The following is a 21,949-nucleotide window of genomic DNA, read 5'->3' as shown; positions in this document are numbered from 1 at the left end:
CCACTTTTCTCTTTAAATATTTAATAAATTGAGCTGAAATTTTGTACGAAAGTCCAAAATACAATAAAGAAGGGCAGTGATGTGCAAAAGATTTAATATTTTGAAAATCAATTTCTCGTCTTTACCAATTTCAAAGAGTTTTATTATAATTTATTTTTGAATTATTAAAACTTTTCCACATCACTGCCCTTCTTTATTATATTTTCGACTTTCTTGCAAAATTTCAGCTTAATTTATTAAATATTTAAAGAGGAAAGTGATCGAAAAAATTACCATTGAATTTCTAACAGCCACATGCAGTTAACAGCATGTGACTGTTACAGAAATCAATGTTAATTTTTTCGACCACTTTTCTCTTAAAATATTAAATAAATTAAGCTAGTTTTTTGTGAATAACTCTAAAATATAATAAAGAAGAGCAGTGATGTGCAAAAGTTTTAATAATTCTAAAATAAAATTATAAAAAAATACTTTGAAATCGGAAAAGACGAGAAATTGATTAAAAGTGATTTTGAGAACTGATAATTTTAAAGTTATTTTTTAATAAATAATTTTAAAAATATTAAAACTTTTTCACATCACTGCCCTTCTTTATGATATTTTAGAGTTATTCACAAAAAAACAAGCTTAATTTATTTAATATTTTAAGAGAAAATGGTCGAAAAAATTAACATTGAATTCTGTAACAATCACATGCTGTTAAAGGATTAATATAGATACCTACTATTTGAATAGAACAATAGTAGCAATATTGAGGTGTTCGCTTTAGACACATTTCCCCTAAAGTTTATATATGCTCGAGAGGTTGTTTGCGTATACAAAATACGTTTTTATATGTATATACATATTTATGTTTGTGAATCGATATCAGGTAACCGTGCATTTGATTTCTGGATAGAAACTCAAAGGGGAGGAGAAATAAAGAAAGAAAAAGAGAAAACAGTCAATAGAGATAGAATGAATAATACTAGAGAAGGAGTTCTCTGTATATGTATATATATGTTGGAAAGAGGCAATGCTTGGCAATAGCCATGAAGCGGACGATGCGATGGTACACCGTAATGATGATGGCTGCTACGATAGAGCACGATTTGCCGATGGCTATCTAACTTACACACGAGCACATGCTTAATTTTATATACAGACGTTCTAGCAAACAGTCGAATATATTTGTATATTCATGAATTTCACTATTATCCGTACATTAGGTCACACTGCAGTTACTTTGGTCATCAATATTGTACATTTCAGGGGCAAATGATGCTATCTTGTTATTTTACAAATCCTGCTCTGAACATTTATATCGTTAACTTTCTCCCCTTCCTACTATCTCTCTTCCCCCCTCCCCTTTTTTTTCATTCGAATTAATTGTTATGTTTCATGCAATTTAGAATTTTCACACTTTTACATGTACCTATTAGGAATTTTACATTTTTTAATCTCCGCATTCAATTATTTCAGAATTAACTTTCAAAATTTGAATGTTCTTTCATTCATTCACTTTTTCTGTCCCTCACACTCTGAAATTGTCTTTTGTTTATACTTTTGGTTTTTTGTTATCTTTAGGTAGATTGTATATTATATTATTATGTTATAATTATTTTTATTTTATAATTAATTTAAAATTGTAATGATAAATAGAAATCATCGGAATTTTTTTTAACTTCTTTTCATTAAAAGATTAAAATTTTGTTAAATATTATGTTTTGTCAAATTGAAATTATGCAAATTTTTGTTCCTTGCTTCTGAGGAAAATTAGAAAATTGTTAAACAACTGTGATTAAGAAATAAAAATTTTATTTAGTTTACATTATTTTTGTTTATGAATCACAATTTTTTTATCAAAATTATTTATTTTGTTTTATAAAAAGAAGAAAAATATTTGCACAATTCCTATTTTTTATCTTATTTTTAGAACAGGATTTTCTACAGGAATTAGGACATTCAAAAATTTTAAATTCAAACCTTTTTTAAATTAAACAACATATAAAAGTATTGTTATAAAACATGAAGACATCGTTTGCTCCGAGTCGAAGACTCGGAGTGATCGATTTCTTCATGTTTTCTAATAATTAAGGTTGTTCAGTGATAAAATAATTATTTTATATTATAAGAATATTTGAATAATTAAATAAATAAATAAATATTGTTACTGTAACTTCATCAAAATTATTTTCATCATTTTAATTCAATTATTATTTTCTAGAATTTTAAATTATTCTTTATGAAAATAATAATTGAATTCCTTAAAAAAATTGTATTATTTATAGAAATAATTGAATGTTTACATACAATTTTATTAAAATTTTTTTTTTAATTTCGTTTGACTGATCTAAAGTGTTATGCAAATTATTTCCCTTTTTATTTATAAAAATACGAGAAAATTGTTAATTGTTAAAAAAATTTGATTAAGAAGTAGGAAATATACCCACTTTATGCATAACTTTTATTTTTCAATAACAATATTGTTTACAAACTCTTTTTTTTCTTTTAAGAAGAAAAACATTAGATATATATTCACGTTTCTTCATATTTTTGTAGAAAATTCTCAATTTACATAAAGAAATAATTTGCATCAATTCTATTTCTTAATTTCAATTGTTTTAATAAAATTCAAAGTTTTTCAAAAATAAAGAAAAAAAAAATGTTTATAAATTAAATTTGTCAAATTAGAAAATTTTATTGAAAATGGAACTGAAAATTTTTGAATTTTTAGAAAATAAAGGAAAAAATTTTATTGAACAAAATGTTTTGTTAAATTTATTTACGAATATCTTTAATTATTGTAAAATTATTCGAAAACAATAATTTCTTTTTTAAATATTTTAAATTAGAATTAAGATTTTCAAAAATTTCAAATTCAAACCTTCTTGAAATTAAACAATTTAAAAAATATTGTTATAAAACTCGATTTCTTTATGTTTTATAATAATTAAAGAGGATCGAGTGTTAAAATCATTATTTTATATTATAAAAATATTGTTACTGTAACTTCTTAAAAATTATGTTCATATTATATTATTATCTGAAATTCAAACTAAAATTCATTTTCAATTCAATTTTTATTAGAAAATTCTACGAGAATTCAATTATTTAAATACAAAAGTAAATTATTAATTGCATAATTAAATGTTTCTTAAGAATTAATTCTTGTAAAGAATTTTATTCACGAATTTTTAAATAATTGAATTCTTTTGACAAATTTTAATAACATTTTTTGGATTAGCCACATTTTTTAAGGAATTTGATTAAAATTGTATTACAAATAATTGAAATTCTGCTATTAGTTTTATTATTTCTTAAAATAATTGAATTATTGAGAAGAAACTTATAAAAAAAAATTGTAAATATTAGAATTCCTGTGAAATTCTTATTATTTATGAAAATAATTATATGTTTGCGTAGAATTTCATTAAAATTGTTTTTCAATAATTGAATTTTTTTGGGTAATTTTATTAAAATAGCAAATATTGGAAATTATTATTATTATTATTAATTGAGGAAATCTTTTGAAAATAATTGAAATTTTGACAAGAATTTTATTAAATTTTTTGAAAATAATTGAATTTTGAAGAATTTTTTTATTTATGAAGATAATAATTGGGATTTTGTCGAGATTTTTTTGTAAATTTTGAACATAATTGCATTTTGTAATAAGAATTTTATTACTTTTGAAAATAATTGAATTTCTGCAATCATTTGTAACTTCTTCAAAATTTAATTTTTTTTAAGGTTTTTAACTAAAATTCTTCTATAAACTTGTTTGAGAATTGAGAATTGTTGCTAGTATATTTTAATCTCCTTTCAATTATTTCAGAATCAAGTTATAATTCGTCTGATATTTCCAACTTTGTGAGATGAAAATATTTTCTTTTTAAATATTTAAATAACTATTTTATATTCTGCAATTTTTCGTCATTCAATAATGCGTGAAAGATGTGCATATAAAAATATACAATAAAATTGTTACGTGGTATTCTCTATTCTGTATAATATGACCAGTCTATATTGACGCAATTTGCATGAAAATTGGATACTATATATATAATGCATAAAGAAGAGTTTTCCATTTATGATTAAACATTTTTTAAAAATATTTTTAATACCTAATAGTTATTGCAGACTATACTTTTTTCTTCTTTAAAACTTTAAAGTTCCATTTTCATTTCTAGTTTCATAAATACGGCTTTTTCTTCTTTTTAATATGACTAATGGTTCTGTTTCGTGATAAAATTAATTAGTTTTCTGTAATTTACTTTTCAATTGAGCATCATAATGTAATTTGATTTTCACAACATTGACCTAGAACTTCTCCATTGTCGATTAATCGATGAGAAAGCATTAACCTCCTTCCGGTATTGATTAATTTTACAGAAAGGAAATAAAACAACCCTCAAGGATAAAGAGACTATTTTAAAGTTCAAATATTGAATCTAAAAAGAAATATGTATTAATAAAAATATTCTATTAAAATTTTCCATAAATTTTATCAAAAATGAAAGATGAAAAATATCTCAAAAATGTTTGCAAAAAGAAATAATTTTTCAATTTTAGTAGTGCAGAAGTAGAATTGTCGTTATGAGATAGATATCACAATGATAGTGATATAGTGCTTTGTTTCGTGATTGGTGATCGTAACCAACGGTGCAGAATCGTTTAAATTTGATAGACAATCAGAATATATACAGATTGCATGCAATCAACTTTAGAAAATTTCAAGTTGAGATCCTCGGGAAGAAATTCGAAATTCTAAAAAAAAAAAATTAATAAGAAAGTTTCTAATAATTAATATAATTTATTGTTTTATTGTTACAGATTTTAAAAAAAGGCCCCGTAAACGTTTGGATAACCAGTGGACTAGAAACATCTCTCCTCGACCGATGAAAAAGGGATAAGAACTGAAATATTAAATGACAATGAATCTGACGAGGATCTTTAGCTGAAAATGTAGTGTACAAGACCAAACATTTATTCTTCTGTAAAACTCCTTTTTAATGGCTTCGATAGTGAACCAAAGCAGTTTTTTTTAAAAGAAAACTTTTATTTGAATACATTTCCATTTTCCTGTTTAGCCAAAAAAAAAAAAAAAAAAACAAAAAAACAAAAAACCGACCAATTTACTTATTCAATGAGATAGTCGAGTATTAAACTTAAATAGACCAACTGTCAATTATTATTGACAAATATCAGAAAAAGAGTATAAAAAATTGTTGGGTGTATAATAGATAATAAATAATTAAAGAGATCTGAAGATGTATAAGGAACCGAGTATAATGACTGGTAATGGAACAAAAGGTGATGAAGCTGATTTGGTCAGTAGATTTCTAGCACCCCTTTGCTCTCGAGATGAGAATGCAAGAGACGTCGCTTTGGCGAATGCCAGAACAACAGTTGAGGGATGGCTCGGTGGAGTCGGCAGTCCCAATCATTGTGGAGAAAGAGTGGAGATAGAGCGACCTTGTTCTACTGGAGTATTTAGAGGACAAGATGGAAGGTAAGATTTCAAAATAAATAAAGGTCAAGTTTCTTGAATTTCCTACAAGATTTATCGCAGTTCATTAAAACTTTATTGTCAATATAGTGGGAAACATTTCATTCTTCCACTTTGTCTAAATGGGGTTAAAAATATAACACAGGACCACAAAATTTTTTTTTAAGGAAGTATTGACCGAACTATGTTTTTTATATGTTTTTTTTTAATTTATCAGATTTACTTGAAACTTGTTACTCGAGGGTTTTTTTGAGTCGCTGAATACGAATTTCACCTTAATTTTAAAAAATCCAAAATGGCGGATCCAATATGGCTGACGTATTTTTAAAAAATTTATCAGATTCATTCGAAACTTTACTTGGGGGTTTTTTGGGGTCACTGAATACGAATTTCAGCTTAGTTTAAAAAAAAATTCATAATGGCGGATCGAATATGGCCAACGAATTATTAAAAACTTTATCAGATTTTGAATTTTTGAAAACTAAGGTGAAATTCGTATTCAGCGACCCCAAAAACCCCCGAGTAACAAGTTTCAGGTGAATTGGGTGAATTTAAAAAAAAACGACGCCATAATGGATCCGCCATCTTAAATTTGGAATATTTACAAGTTTCTTTGATTCTTTAACATTGTACAATTCATTATTTTCATAAATAACAAAACTCATTGCAGAATTTCAATTACTTTTTATATACAAATTTTAATGGATTTTCTCGAAAAATGTAATTATTCTCCAAAATTCAATTATTTAAAAAAAATTTAATAAAATTTTTGGCAAAATTTCAATTATCTTTAGTAATAATTCAACTCTTCATTGAAATTCAATTATTTTCAAAAATTTTAATAAAATTCTTGTCAAAATTTCAATTATATTCAAAAAATTTCCTCAATTAATAATAATAATAATTTTCAATATTTACTATTTTAATAAAATTGTCCAAAAGAATTCAATATTAAAAAAAAAATTTAATAAAATTCTACGCAAACCTTTAATTATTTTCATAAAATAATAAAAATTTCACTGGAATTCAATTATTTAAATTTTTTTTATAAATTTCTTTGCGCAATCATTCAATTATTTCCATAAATAATTAAATTTTTACAGGGATTCAATTATTTTCGTAAATAATAAAATTCTTTTGAGAAATTCAATTATTTTTATAAATAACAAAACTCATCGCAGAATTTCAATTATTTTTTAATACAATTTTAACCGAATTCCTCGAAAAATATCATTATTCTTACAAATTTTATTAAAATTCGTCAAAAGAATTCAATTATTTAAAAATTTATTTGAAAAATTCTTTATGAGAATTCAATTTAAAAAATATGCAATTATTCAATAAATATTTTTTTTGTATTTAAATAATTGAATTCTAGTATAAAATTTTCTAATAAAAATTGATTCAAATATGAATTTGAGTTAAAATTTTAGATTATAATTGAATATTAACAATTCTATGGAATTAATTTTTTTGAGAAAGTTTAATTGCGGATTTTATTTTGAAATTATTTCAAGTTTTTATTTCCTAATATATATTTAGTTGAAGAATTTACAAATAATTGAAATTTTGTAAAATTGAATTTTAAACAAATGAATTTGAAAATTTTCAAAGAACTTTTTCAAAAAATTATTAAAAATAATGCATTTATAGAAGAATTTTTGTTAAAAATACAAAAAAAAAGTTAATTTTGGAAAAGTTACTTATTGCAGAAATTCAATTATTATCAAGAGTAAAAATATTCTTTGCAAAAATTAAATATTTTTAAAAATAATAAAATTTTTCTTAGGGATTCCAATTATTTTCACAAATAATAAAACTCATCGCGGAAATTTTAATTATTTTTAATACAATTTTAATCAAAATTTAACGAAAAATTTAATTATTCTTAAAAATTATATTAAAATTCGTCGAAAGAATTTTAATTACCTATTTAAAAATTTGTTGATAAAATTATTTGAATAAGAGTTCAATTTAAAAAAAATGCAATTCTTTAATAAATTATTTATTTTTGTTATGGGAATTGAATTTTAAGAAACATTCATTTGTTCAATAACATATTTAATTTTGTATTTGAATAATTGAATTTTAGTATAATTTTCTAATAAAAATTGATTTAAATATGAATTTCAGTCAAAATTTTAGATAATAATTGAATATTAAACTCTTTAAATTTGAATTAGTAAAAATGTTTTCTAATTTGAATTAGTGCTTTTGATTTTTGCTTTTGAATTAGCAGATTTTACTAATAAATATTATAGCGTGAATTTTTAGAAATAATTGAATTTTGAAAAGGTTTCAAATTATAATATTTGAATGTTTGAAATTTTCATACTTTTAATTGAAAATTGTGTAGATTTAATTTTTTTTTAAAAGTTTAGTTGAATTTTTTTTAAGTTATTAGAAATTTTTATTTTCTAATATATATTTGATTGAAGAATTTCCAAATAATCGATGAAATTTCGTAAAATTGAATTGTAAACAAAACCAAAGGATTTGAAAATTTTCAAAGAAATTTTTTAAAAATTATTAAAAATAATTAATCAGTCGGTCATTTTCAATTATTATAAAACATGAAGATATCGATTGACTCGAAGTGATCGATTACGTCATGTTTTATAACAATTTTTTTTTAAGTTGTTTAATTTCAAAAAGGTTTGAATTTCAATCTTTTAAAGAATTTTAATTTTTATGGAAAAATAATAATTAAATATTTAATATAAAAAAGATAAATAGATGCGAAATACAATATTATATGAAAGTTCCATGTATTAGTAAAAATTTATTGAAATTCTTTAATTTTGTAAAAGATAAATTTAGTTGTAAAAACCTCGAAAAATTCCGTTTTTTAACCTGGAAAATCTGGAAAAGTCAAGGGAATTTGAAAAGAGCCGAAGCGTGGCAACCCTGAGATTAGAATTATCAGTTAATTAAATAGTGGAAACATTTGTTCTTCAAATTTATTTAAAAAAAAAAATTATTTAATTCTTTGGTCTTTGGTTTTTTACTGCTTCATACCTAAGACACACGTTAGATTATAATTTAAATTCCATTTCTATAAAGCAATTTTTAATTGTCTCCTTTTTAACAGGTACGATATGAATATTGAACGCTCGCCAACAAAAACAGTGCCGAAGAATTTTTATCAGCATCCTGAATCGCGCGGTACATTTCAAATGGATGGCTTCTTTCCACAAAGTATCAGGGAGACTTCAGTTTTTCCAAAAGAGAGCATAACACCGGAAAGATGTCCCTTCGATTCATTCGATTCAGTTGATGGAAGAGTGAATGATTCATTTTATAGAACGGCAAATGAGGGACGACGATATATTGCCGATGGAGAAAAGCTCGCTAATTCAAATTCATCAGACGAAGGCAAGGGATTTAAAGTTGATGGTGCTCGAGCATTAAGGTACCGTGAGCCAGAGACACGCTTCAGTTCAAGTAGCGAGAGCGAGAGGAGATTTTCCTCATCACCCGAAAAAATCAACGAATCCAATCACGATGACAAGCAACGTACCAAGCATCCCGTTAAAATAAAAATATCCAAACAAAAACAATTAAATGAAAATAATGAACTCGATTCAGATACGAGAATTTATGGCAAGAGTCCAAAGTTTGACGATAATTTCACAAGTTTTCAATCAGTTAGCGAGCAAATGAACGATAGACGAAGTTTAAATTTACGCGATGTGGAGAGTGGACGCAAATATCATGGCGAAGATGTTGAGGATGATGTTCTTCGAGCACGTGACGGTGTTGTTTTTAATACATTGGAAGGTTTTGGAAATGAGGATATTGAAAATATGAATTTAGAACCAATAACACCGTTTTATTTTTTGGAAAATACGGATGAGAAGTGTATTAATAATGAGAGATCAAAAGTTCATGATTATTTACGTAAAAGTGAGGAGAGAAAATTTAGCGTTGGACAGATTAAAAGACCACTGTCACAAGATGAGGATGTGTCCACTAAAAGTGGACGTGTACTGGAGAGTCCTGAAGTAACACCCAGCGAAGTTGGAAGAATGTTAAATCTTGGAAATGTTTTTGACGGCCCCCGTCAAATTCAAGCGAATAAATACTTGAGTATGGTCACTCTTCACTTGCCAGTAATATTGAGACTCAGTGTCAACTGTCCTTTTCGCAATGTCAGAATAAAATGCGCCGAGATACTCGAGATGGTCAAGGTGAGAATCATTTTTAATTTTTTATTAAGTTATCAACTGCTTTTTTATTCTTTAAATAAAATCTTAAAAGTATTCTCTATTTGATTTAAAAAAAAAAAAATCCTCTATAATTTATTGTAAAACATGAAGAAATCCGAATTGAAGACTCGGAGTAATCGTTATCTTTATGTTTTATAACAATATTTTTATAAATCGTTTAATTTAAAAAAGGTTTGAATTTAAAATTTTTTAATGTCTTAATTCCTGTGGAAAAATAATAATTAAATATTTAAAAAAGAAATTATTGTTTTTGAATAATTTTACAATTAAAGATATTCGTAAATATATTGAACAGAACATTTATTTCAATTACAATTTTTCTTTCTTTTCTTTAAAAAAAAAATTAAAAAATTTTCAGTTTCATTTTCAATTAAATTTTCTAATCTAAATATAATTTATAAAGATTTTTTCCCTTTATTTTTAAAAAACTTTGAATTTTATTAAAACTTAATTGAAATTAAGAAATAGATTTAATGAAAATTATTTCCGTATGAAAATTGAGAATTTTCTACAAAAATATTACGAAACGGGAATATCTAATGATTTTCTTCCCAAAAGAAGTCAATAATAAACAAAATAACTATTAATCAATCGAAAAAATAATTCAAAGGAAAATTTTGTTTTAAACAAAATTTACCTTTGGAACATTAATTTATTTTAAATAAAGATTTAATTTTTCCTTTCTAAAAGAAATAAAAAAAAATAGAATCTCAGACATTTGCACAAATCAATAAAATACCAGCATTCGGGATTTTTTATATAAACATTCCTAATTATTTTTATGTAATTCATTTCCTTTTGCTTATATTTTTCTTATTAGGCTTTTAATAGTCGAAGAATTATACTTAATTAGTTTTAAAAAATTGATAAATTATTAACATATTTTCATAAATAGAAAATGCGACTGTATCTATTGAAAGATAAGTTCATTTATAAGTAGAAACAGATGTCATTAGTCAGGCAGTGAGAAAATGTATGATAAACAATTTGGAACGTAGTTTATTATCTTATTTAAAATCCAAAATTTGAAAAAGTTATCTGATTAGTAGAAAAAGGAAATCAAGTGGGACAATAGTTAGTTTCTAAGTAAAAACAGTTGATATTAGTCTGACAATGAGAAGAACGGTAAAAAATTTGTACAAAAAAGTATATTTGTTTATTACAATCCAAAAATTGTATAGAAATTATTAGATAAGTAGAAAAAGGGAATCTATTGGAACAAGAGTTTATTTTTAAGTAGAAATAGTTTTTATCAGTCAGACAATTAAAAAAAATTTTTAATTCCGGTAAATACTTCATTTACCTATTTAAATAGGTGCATATATATATTTAAAGTAGTTTTTGTCTGCTTCCTATACTTCTATTTTTTCCTGTAAAATTAATTTAAATTAAAAAAAATGGAAAGTAGTTTCTAAGTAGAAACAGTTGATATTAGTCAGACAATGAGATGAACGGTAAAAAATAAGTATAAAAAAGTTTATTTTTTTATTACAATCAAAAATTGTACAGAAATTATTTGATAAGTAGAAAAAGGAAATCTATTGGGACAAGAGTTTATTTTTAAGTAGAAAAAGGTTTTATCAGTCAGACAAAAAAATTTTTTTTTAATTCTGTTAAATACTTCATTTACTTACTTCTACTTCTATTTTTTCTTGCAAACTTAATTTAAACTACAAAAAAATGAAAAATTGGAAAGTTATTTCTAAGTAGAAATAGTTAATATTAGTCAGACAATGAGAAAAACGGTAAAAAATATGTACAGAAAAGTATATTTGTTTATTACAATCCAAAAATTGTATAGAAATTATTTGATAAGTAGAAAAAGGAAATCTAGTGGGACAAGAGTTTATTTTTAAGTAGAAATAGTTTTTACCAGTCAGACAATGAAAAAAAAATTTTTAATTCTGTTAAATACTTCATTTACTTATTTAAATTGGTGCAAACAAATAAATGCAAAGTAGTTTTTGCCTCCTTCCTATGCTTCTATTTTCTCTTGTAAAATTAATTTAAATTAAAAAAAATGGAAAGTATTTTCTAAGTAGAAACAGTTGATATTAGTCAGACAATGAGAAGAACGGTAAAAAATAAGTACAAAAAGTTTATTTTTTTATTTAAAATGCAAAAATTATATAGGAATTATTTGATAAGTAGAAAAAGGAAATCTTTTGGGACAAGAGTTTATTTTTAAGTAGAAATAGTTCTTATCAGTCAGACAATGAAAAAAAAATTTTTAATTCTGTTAAATACTTCATTTACCTATTTAAATAGGTGCAAATATATTCAAAGTAGTTTTTGTCTCCTTCTTATACTTCTATTTTTTCTTGTAAAATTAATTTAAATTAAAAAAAATGGAAAAAAATTTATTAAAAGTTCTTTGAAAATTTCGTTAAGTAGTCAAAATTCTTTAATTATTGAAATTTACAATTTTGATGCAAAAAATCGCCCAACGTGGGGCTCGAACCCACGACCCTGAGATTAAGAGTCTCATGCTCTACCGACTGAGCTAGCCGGGCTTATACTTTGCAAAATCAGATCGATCTTTTCAGCATTCCTCCAAATATTTTTGCTTTAGCTGCTAAATTTTAGTTAATTCTGCCATAATATTTTATTTAAAATTTTTAAATTTAATTTTTTTTTAAATTTTTTTTAATTTACTTTTTTTTTACCGTTTTTTATTCTCTACAATTTTTATTGAGTGTTTTTATTTATTTTATTATTCATTAAAAAAAAAATTTTTAATTTTCAATAAAAAAAAGTTTGAAAACAGCAAAACTTTGGATTAAGAAAAATTTTTTTTTGTAAATAATGTTTTGCATTCACAAACAACGAAATATATTTTCCCATTAATTTATTTTATTGCCCGACTGAAATATAATGTGAAAGTTTTTATATATGATTCAGGAAAGAGGAGTCCCAGTGCCAAAGCCAGTATTCGAGGGTCCCAGTGCTTTCGTTCCAATATCGGAGGTGAGTTTTTTTTCTGTCACTTTTTATATGTATATAAATATATTTTTATGATATTCTCAAATAATAAATCGTTTGCAAAATTAGTACATTGACTTTGATAAATCACAAAATCATAATAATCAGTTCGTTCGAAAGTATAAATTACTAAAAAGGCCTCTTGACATATACTCACTGGCAATTTAATTTTATAATAATTGACGAGTATAAACATATAAGTCGACTAATAGTATAGAGACATATTTATACTGTATAACAAAATTATATAGTATTGTGCCGTTGCCTCAGCAAGCTTGAAACTTAATATATGAGAATAATTTTTTAAAGGAATAACCAATATTTTCCAGAGAAAAATCATTGTAGCTTTCTGAAAAAATTATTTAAATTAAGAATTTTCAGTAAAAAATTGTTACATTTATTTTATTATATACATTTTCATCATTCTTTTATTAAAATAAAAATAAATATAAAACGCAAGTAATTCTACTTTCTAACTTTTTTAAAAAAATATTAATTTTACTTACAAGTAAAAAAAATTTTTTTTTAACAAATAAAAAGAAATTTATATATAAATTTGTTACTTACATTTCTTATTTTTATTTATGATTCCTTATAATTAAGGGAATATTTTGTAGTTAACTTTACAAAAAGTCTACTTAAAGATATCAGTTAAATTAATAATTAATTTACTACCTGAAAATCTGCATGAAAAACAAAACAATTAGAGACAATTTAAATCCATTTAAATCTGGGACATTGAATATTTTGAAGCGACAAACGCGGACACTGGGGCAACTAGCATGAAATATTTTTTTGAACCACTGTTGATAAACTAGAACTCTTAGTCTTTAATTTTGCATTTTTTTTATTATTGCAAAATTGATGATTACTATTTCTAATTTTTTTATATAAAAAATAAAATAATAAAACCAATTTTATAAATTTTAGAGAAAGTTAGTAATTATTGAAATTCAAGTTTCTCGCAAAGATTTCTGTCATATCGACCGTAAGACCTTTATCAACAGCCTCTTTATTATTTATTATCGTCTGACCATAATGGTTAAACTTTCCAACTGTAATCAAAATAATGTTGGTCAATTGTCGAGAATTTAAATTTGGGTAATATAGGGCAGGGTTCAGGGAATTAAGCAAGTTTCGAGAAAATTAAGTTTAGTTGTACTTAAATAATTTATGATTATTATTTTTAGAGGTATAAGAATTTTTAAAGTTTTTAGAATTAATTTAAAATCACTTACCGAAAAGATTTATTTATTTCTAAAGTTAAAAAATTAGTATAAACATTAATTTTTTTAAAAATTTTTTCTTTAATCAAACGAGTAAATATGCAAGCAAGGTAGAAAGAAATACTCTTATGTATCATTTATTTTTCCACTTACCTGCCGCTTTCAAAGTTAACCCTCATTAAAGAAAACCTTTTCTTTTGTCATAAAAGTTCATTTAATCTCTAACAATTTTTAACGAGTGTTCTATTGTTCTTTCTCAGGTCTTAAAATTGAGAAACTTTAGATTTAAAATTTTTTTATATAAAAAAAACGATATGTTTAATACTAAGTTTTATTTAAAAATATGAATTTTTTATTTCTTTGTAAACAATTGAATTTTAATGTAACATTTTTAAAAAAATGTTTTTTCTCGTAAATGTATTGTCGGATGTTGATGAAAGTTTTATAAAGAATTAATGAAGATTTGAGCTTTTAAAAAAAATTTATTTCATTGTTGAAAGAAATTATTATTTAATAAGAAATTATTATATTGTTACGTCACCGTAACCTATTTTCAATAATAATAATAATCTGTCGAATAATAATTAATAATATAGTAATCATAATAATAATATTCATAATAATTATAATAAAGTTGGTAACAAAGATTGTTATTTACATATTATTATAAATAGTAACTATAAATAATAATAGATAAATTATCAAATAACAATAATAAACAATAATAAATTGTCATAATAAATATTAACAAATAATAACAAAATTGTAATAATAAACAATAATAAATTGTCATAATAAATGTTAACAAATAATAACAAAATTGTAATAATAAACAATAATAAATTGTAATAATAAATATTAACAAATAATAACAAAATTGTAATAATAAACAAATAACAATATTAAACGATTATAAATTGTAATAATAAATATTAACAATAATAACAGAATTGTAATAATAATTAGGAAATTATAACAATATGTATATACTTTATTTGTACTTTATTTTTATAAAGTTTATTATAGAAATTTCAAATCTTAGAAAATTCGAGGCCCACTTCACGAATTTTCATCCATATGATTACAAAAACTAACGAGTTTTCTGTCCCCTTTTTTATTTCTTGTTGATTTTGAAAATGCATCAAATAATTTTTTTTTAAAGTCTCAGTTGTTTGTTTATTTATAATTTATTATAGCAATATTAAGAGTGAAATTTTAATTAATTTTCTTTTTTCTCATTTTTCATATTCTGACAGTGAATATTACCAAAATGTAGATAAAATCAACTGACTGACAATCAATTCACGATAAAGTTAATTGAATTTTAGTCTGTAATTTTTAAACTGACATCAATTTATGAAAGGTTAACAAACATGCGTTTCCTGACATTTATCAAATAATTTTAATTGAAGAATAAAAGACAAAATTGGTTTTCTCATTTAATTTTTGCTTGTTTTCAAAAAAAAAAAAATTATAATTTATAAATGTTTAATCTTCGAACGATTCTGATTATTATGTTTTTAATTTTTATGATTATTGAAAGTTCGATGATATTTAATAAATTATGAAATATTTAATTAATATAATTTTTTTCTCGTAAATGAAAAAATTAAATTATGATATAATATTTTATTTTTTTTAAATTTTATGAAAGTTGCTAATATTTTTCATATTCGGCTTCGAGTCTGATTACTCGTTTTTTTAATTTTTAATCAAAAATCCATATAGAAAGGAAGTAATTCGATAACGTAAAATTTACTTTTTATTTTGAATTTGAAATCCTCTTTGAGAGAAAATTATTTTTCAACATAATTAAATGCTATCTTAAATTTATACTTTTAAGTATTTTTTCTTTGATGAGATGAAAGCGCGCATCCCTATAGTAGCGAGAATAGTTTCCATTTATCCGACATCATGAGAAATGTTTGAAGGTTTTCAATATCCAATTTCAAGAAATGCGATAATTTAGATTGCATCTTGTGAATTTTACATTTCTGTTATTTCTTTATGTGGATAATTTAAAAGAAAAAATAGATGAACAATTATTTATATTGTTTCGGTGACATGTCTTTGGTAATAGTGACAAAGATAACTTTGTATGAAAAACTGGTTTGTATAGAAGTTTTGTAAATGTTTTTCAAGTTTGCCATTTATCAAACTTGTTACGAATTTTTATAAAACAACTTGACAAACTTGTTTAAAAAGCAATTATAATTATTAATTGAAGAATTAAAAGCTAACAATATCAATTTAGTGGGTTGTGAATTATATGTGTTTTCTGGTGAGTGAGTAAAATAAATTATCCATAAGTTCTTATGTAGCAAGGTAAGTGTTCTTTTAATAATAATCATCCAGTTATCTAGTAAGCATTATCTCAGCAAACATTTTCAAATATTTATATAAAAAGAACTGTCAAATACAGAATTATGTTTCCTTGAAGAAATTGAGGGGCGCAGAAAAAAGGAAAAGTATTATTTAAATATTGCAATCATTAAGAGAAAGAAATATTTTTGTGTATAAATTCTTTGTTCTGCTATATTGACTGTCACTTATATCTGTTTAAAAAAAAATGTTTCCTAAGATTATTTCAATCTTGTTATATAAATAAGTGTTTAGAATCATCATGTTTATCATCTTCAGGTGAAAGTTTTTAATTATGGACAAAATAGATCTTGAACTTTGAATTTTGACTCGTTTTCATTTTGCCGTTATAGAGGAACATAATGAGCATATTAGTGGAAAGGACTTCTAAAGGTAATGGGCGAACCGTGTATAGTAGAATCACTATTGATTATCGAGTTAAGGTAGTATATTTTACAAGAGGCTTGTTTTAGTATTTGACTACTCGAAAAATTTACAGATGAATTGAATTTTCTGTTTGTTTTCTTTCTTTCGTCGTAATAATTTAAAAGTTTACGATTTGACGTATATTGTAAAAGTGAACTTTACGAACCTAGAATCAGTTTAAAGGACGATTCTGTCCAGCATTTATTTCTAATTTATGACTAATGTAAAGTCTTGAAAGTTTCTTTTCGGAGGGACTGAGAGGTTGATACAAAGTTGGTATTCTTCAGAATTTACAAAATGATCGTCCACATGCGCAGTTCTCATAACATCTTGAGCGGATAAATTTATATAATGTGCACAAAACAACGAAAATGCAAATTGTGTTCAAAATTTTCATTAACATTTTTGCTCATTATTCGAAAAAGTTTTTTTTTATAAAAGTTGTATTCATCAACGCGTTATCTATACAGTTATTGCTTGCATTTTATGTTCTAAATCATTTTCTATTAGAACTGTTGAAAATAATTCGACGATAGCTTTCCCTTTATGGATTACCGCATTCGATGGTACAAAATCACTAAAGCTCTCTGACCCCAATCCTCATCAATAAAGTGATCAGTAATTCCATAGTATCAGTATGATTTCCCTTTCAAAGGGTCTTTGAATATTTCACTCTGATGATTTTCTAAGTATCGAATTCCAGAAGTGTTTTTTCCATTACAATCGATAAAATCAAATAACCAAGAAAATTAAATCTTAATGTACAATACTATTCGCAAAGTACAGAATAATGCTGCGAGAGTTTTAGCAAGAACAATTCTTTATGATTGATTGTATTTCACTGTCGAATATTAAAGAAATAGCAATTTTAAATATAGCAATTTTAATATTTAACCAATAGTAACAGTATTTACTCATATTTTGGCTATATTTCAAAAATACAATTTCTTTTGTTTTAAATTTCGACTATAGAATTTATAACGAGGAAGTTAATGACGGGTAACATAATTTCAGATAAAATGTACATGCAAACATCATTTGAAAATTGATAAAGCTACCTTTCATCAATAAATCGCCGTCAAAACACGTATATATAGGTATATAATGAAAATAGTAAAAGTAAATTCTGTAGATATTATTTTCGTGGACGTTTTTATTAACTTTTCCGGTTGTATAATTTCCTTTAGCGTGTCAATATATAAACTGTAGATTTTAGAGTGAATTTTAGTTTACCATCGAGTATTTTGATGTGAAATATGCCAGAAATTCTCGTTTTTTCAATTTTTTTTTTCTATTTTTTTTTTTTTTTGTATCTAGAGCAAGCGGAATATTTCTCATCATTCACTTCATGTTTCATTGTTCCACATCTCTTTATTGTGGTTTCGTTTATTCCAACATACAAATAACAAAGTTTAATCTTTTCATATTGTTTTTTTCCCACGACATTCAATTATATTGAAAGATTTTTTATTATTGAAGTCTAAAGGTAGTTTGATTTAAATAGATTTCCAACTTGAAGGTAAGAAGTTAATTCTTTTTTTCTGTAAATGATGGGAAGTAATTCCCACCTTTCAATTTTTCCACTATAGTTTGTAGAAAAGTTTTTCTATCAATCACTTAATCAGTTCGTTGAAATCGATATTGGTTTACCTTAAGAGAAAAATATCTTTTGTCCTAATAGTTGAAGACATCTTTATTTCAAACAGTATATTAAAAACAATATGAAATTAAATGGTTTACCTTGGATAGAATTTATTTTTTTCATGCTTCACCATTTTTATCATTGTTGTTATATGTGAATGAAGAAATCTAATAATGTTTTCAATAAAAAGAACTAAAATTTGGTGATTCAAGTGAATGAAGACATTTCTATTCAAACGTAAACAAAGTTTTTAATCCCATTTCTAAATTTGCCTGGAAAAACTTCTACTAAGTTTGCGGGGTTTGCTTTATGTAAATTATCTTTCTATTCAAATGCTTGAAATTTATTCCGTATGCTTTACTTTACAAAAAAAAAAAAACTGTGAAAATACATGTATATTATCACGAAATAAATCCATTTTTTCCAAGCTATGTAATTTAGGTACCGTCAACAATGGTAATTATCAAATGAAAAGCGCCACTATTTTAAACAACTCTTTATTAAAATTCAGAATTTAAAAAAAACATAATTTTAGCCTCTGTTTTATGTTCTTCCTTCGGATTTTATGTGAGATTTTCTATGAGGTTCGTAAAAATTTTGCTAATAGATTAAAAATTTTCTTATATTATTAATATTACGAATCAGCAAGTATACTTTTATTGATAACCTTAGAATTGTCAAGGAGGGTGTTTCAAAAAGAATAATTCTTATCAGTATTGTTTTGCCGCACATATACTCTAAGAACGTAATTTCTTTTTCAATTTTATGAAGGAGATCAGAATAGAATTTACGTGTTTACGTACAATTAACTTTGTATATATCAGACAATTTACAGATTTTATGCGTTCACTTTCGATTCCGTCAGAAAATAGATCTTTGTCAACAATTTCAGATGAAATATAAAATAAAACACAAAAAAAATGTCTTCTTTCATGCTCCAGAAAATTTCACTTACATGTTGTTTTCAATTACTATTTTCTATTTTTCTATCTACTTTTCTTTATCTCTCAGGTTGTTTATGGAACTATATTTATTATTGTTTGTAAATAATTATTTTTTGATATCTGACATTTTAAATTTCGGTCCCAAGCGTAATATCGTTTATCGTAAATCTCTTATTCATATCATTTCTTTTGTCTTCCTTTTGAACTTTGTCCAAGAGTTTAATGCGAATATAATCAATGCGCAATTCTCTGGTATAGATAATGGAGCATTTGTAAAATTAGAATTCAATTCAGGAATGAAAATCAGTTCTTCAAATATAAAATTTAGAAAAATATTAGAATTATCTCACGGGGGAAAGTTTAATTTTCGATGGGGGCAGTACTTTGATGAAATATTTAAAGTAGTATAATTATTTTATATTATAAGAATATTTTACTGCAAGTTCTTAAAAAATATTTCCATATTCAATTATTATCTCAAGTTTAAACTAAAATTAATTTTTTGATCAATTTTTATTAAAAAATTCTACGAGAATACAAAGATTTGAATATAAAAAAAAACAATTTATTGAAGAAATTCATGTTTCTTAAAATTAAATTCTCATAAAGAATTTTAATAAAATTATTAAGAATAATTACATGTTTCGAGAAATTCGATTAAAATTGTATTGAAAATTATTGAAATTTTTCAATGAGTTTTATTATTTATGAAAATAACTGAATTCCTATGAAAAATTTTATTATTTTTAAACAATATTTAATTTTTGTGAAAAATATTATTACTCTTGAAAATAATTGAATTCCTGTAATAATTTGCAACTTTTCGAAAATTAAATTCTTTTTTCGTGATCTTAACTACAATTCTTCTATAAATTCATTATTTTTAATAATTTTTGAAAAAATTCTTTGAAAATTTTCAAATTCATTTATTTAAAATTCAATTTTACAAAATTTCAATTATTCCTAAATTCTTTAATTCAATATATAATAATAATAAAATTAAAACTTTAAATAATTTTTAAAAAAATCCGCAATTAAAGTTTCTCAAAAAAATTAATTTTATAGAATTGTTAGTTAAAAATATAAAAAATTTAGATTTTCAAATATTTCAATTTCAAACCTTTTCAAAATTCAATTATTTCCTAAAAATTCACGCTCTATTGCTTTTGATATTCAATTATAATCTAAAATTTTAACTCAAATCTATTTTTAAAATAATTTGTATCAAAAAATTCTACTAGAATTCAATTATTTAAAAACAAAAAAACAATTGAAAATAATTGAATTATTGAGAAGAACATTATAAAAAAGTAAATAATTGAATTCTTGTACAATTTTTATACTATTTATGAAAATAATTAAATATTTGTGTACAATTTTATTAATATTTTTTTAAAAATAATAATTGAATTCTTTTTGGTAGTTTTATTATAGTAGTAGATATATATTTGAAAATTTTTGAAAGTAATTGAAATTTTTCCAATAATTTTATTAAATTTTTTGAAAATAATTGAATTTTGAAGAAGAATATTATTATTTATAAAGATAATTGGGATTTTAACGAGATTTTTTTTTCAATTTTGAACATTAATTGAATTTTGTGATAAGAATTTGATTACTTTTGAAAGTAATTTCACTAATTTTAGATGATTTTCAATTATTAAAATTTTCCAAAAATTTAAGTTCTTTAAAATTTCTAATTAAGTTCCTTCAAAATTAAAATTTTATAAAGTTTCAAATCAAAACCGTTTGAAGTTCATAATTTATTAAAGAAAATTGTAAATGCAACTCTTTCAAAATTCAATTAATTTTTAAATATTTAAGTAAAATTTAAAATTAAATTTATTCATTATTTAATGAATAAATTTATGAAAATTAATGAAAATTAATGAATAAATTATTTAATGAATAAAAATTTATAAGTCATTATTTTATGATTGCTCTTCAAGAATTAAGTTATTTAAAAATAAATTATTGTCAGAAATTGAAAAATTCAATTGTTTTGTATTATAATTTGTGGTAATTTCATAGTTTACGAGACAAACAAAAAAGACACAAAAATTCAGAATTTTCTTATGAATTCTAAAAATTTAATTTTTTCCAGTATCTACTTTTAATAAAAATCCCTGACTTTTCCCTGAATTCTCTGTGTCTGAATATATGATTATTATAGTTATAATAATATTAAAACTATATTTCAATTCATATTTTATTTTTATGAAAATAAATTTGAATTAAAATTTTGTACGTTATATTATTTTTAAAATTTGCTAATTTTATTTTTAAAAAAAGTGAGTAAGAAATTATCCGCGCGCGAATAATAATTGTTGCTAGTAGAGAATTTAATTATTAGTTTCTTGTTATAATGAAAAAGGTGAAAATTGGAAAAAGGAAAAATATTTCGTAACTTGTAAATTTTTTTCCCCTGTAAAAATTGATGCTGGATTGTTCCACAATATTGAAATCCGATTTAACTTTTCTTAATACTCTTTTAAGAAAGGAATTCAGTGAGCACTTGTACATTGTTCGACCACTTTTATTTCCATTCAATTATGGCCTGCTACCGCTTTCGTTTGAAAATTCAATTGAATTTGTAGTTTCGAATTGTACCGCAATGCCTGACAAATAGTTCTCAATGCGTCCTGAAT

The 21,949-nt window shown here is 23.4% G+C and overlaps 1 protein-coding gene and 1 non-coding gene across 3 annotated transcripts in view; one reads left to right on the top strand and one right to left on the bottom strand.

The window, feature by feature from the left end:
* LOC122509246 (sestrin-1) overlaps positions 1-21,949 on the top strand; it is a 207,381-nt gene that overhangs the window by 40,855 nt on the left and 144,577 nt on the right. For both annotated transcript variants that reach the window (XM_043623172.1, XM_043623171.1), the window contains exons 2-4: positions 4,816-5,494; positions 8,583-9,681; positions 12,622-12,687. In XM_043623172.1, coding sequence (XP_043479107.1) covers positions 5,253-5,494; positions 8,583-9,681; positions 12,622-12,687 — 1,407 coding nt within the window. In that variant the 5' untranslated portion in view covers positions 4,816-5,252. The remainder of the gene's footprint in view (positions 1-4,815; positions 5,495-8,582; positions 9,682-12,621; positions 12,688-21,949) is intronic.
* Positions 12,161-12,233, bottom strand: Trnak-cuu. Its single transcript has one exon. It is a non-coding gene; the product is annotated as a tRNA-Lys (tRNA).

The sequence above is a fragment of the Leptopilina heterotoma genome, unplaced genomic scaffold, assembly GCF_015476425.1.
Source record: "Leptopilina heterotoma isolate Lh14 unplaced genomic scaffold, ASM1547642v1 Lhet_6, whole genome shotgun sequence".
Taxonomy (NCBI): Eukaryota; Metazoa; Arthropoda; class Insecta; order Hymenoptera; family Figitidae; genus Leptopilina; species Leptopilina heterotoma.
Note: the sequence above shows the minus strand (reverse complement) of the source record. Positions and strands in the feature narration are given on the sequence as shown.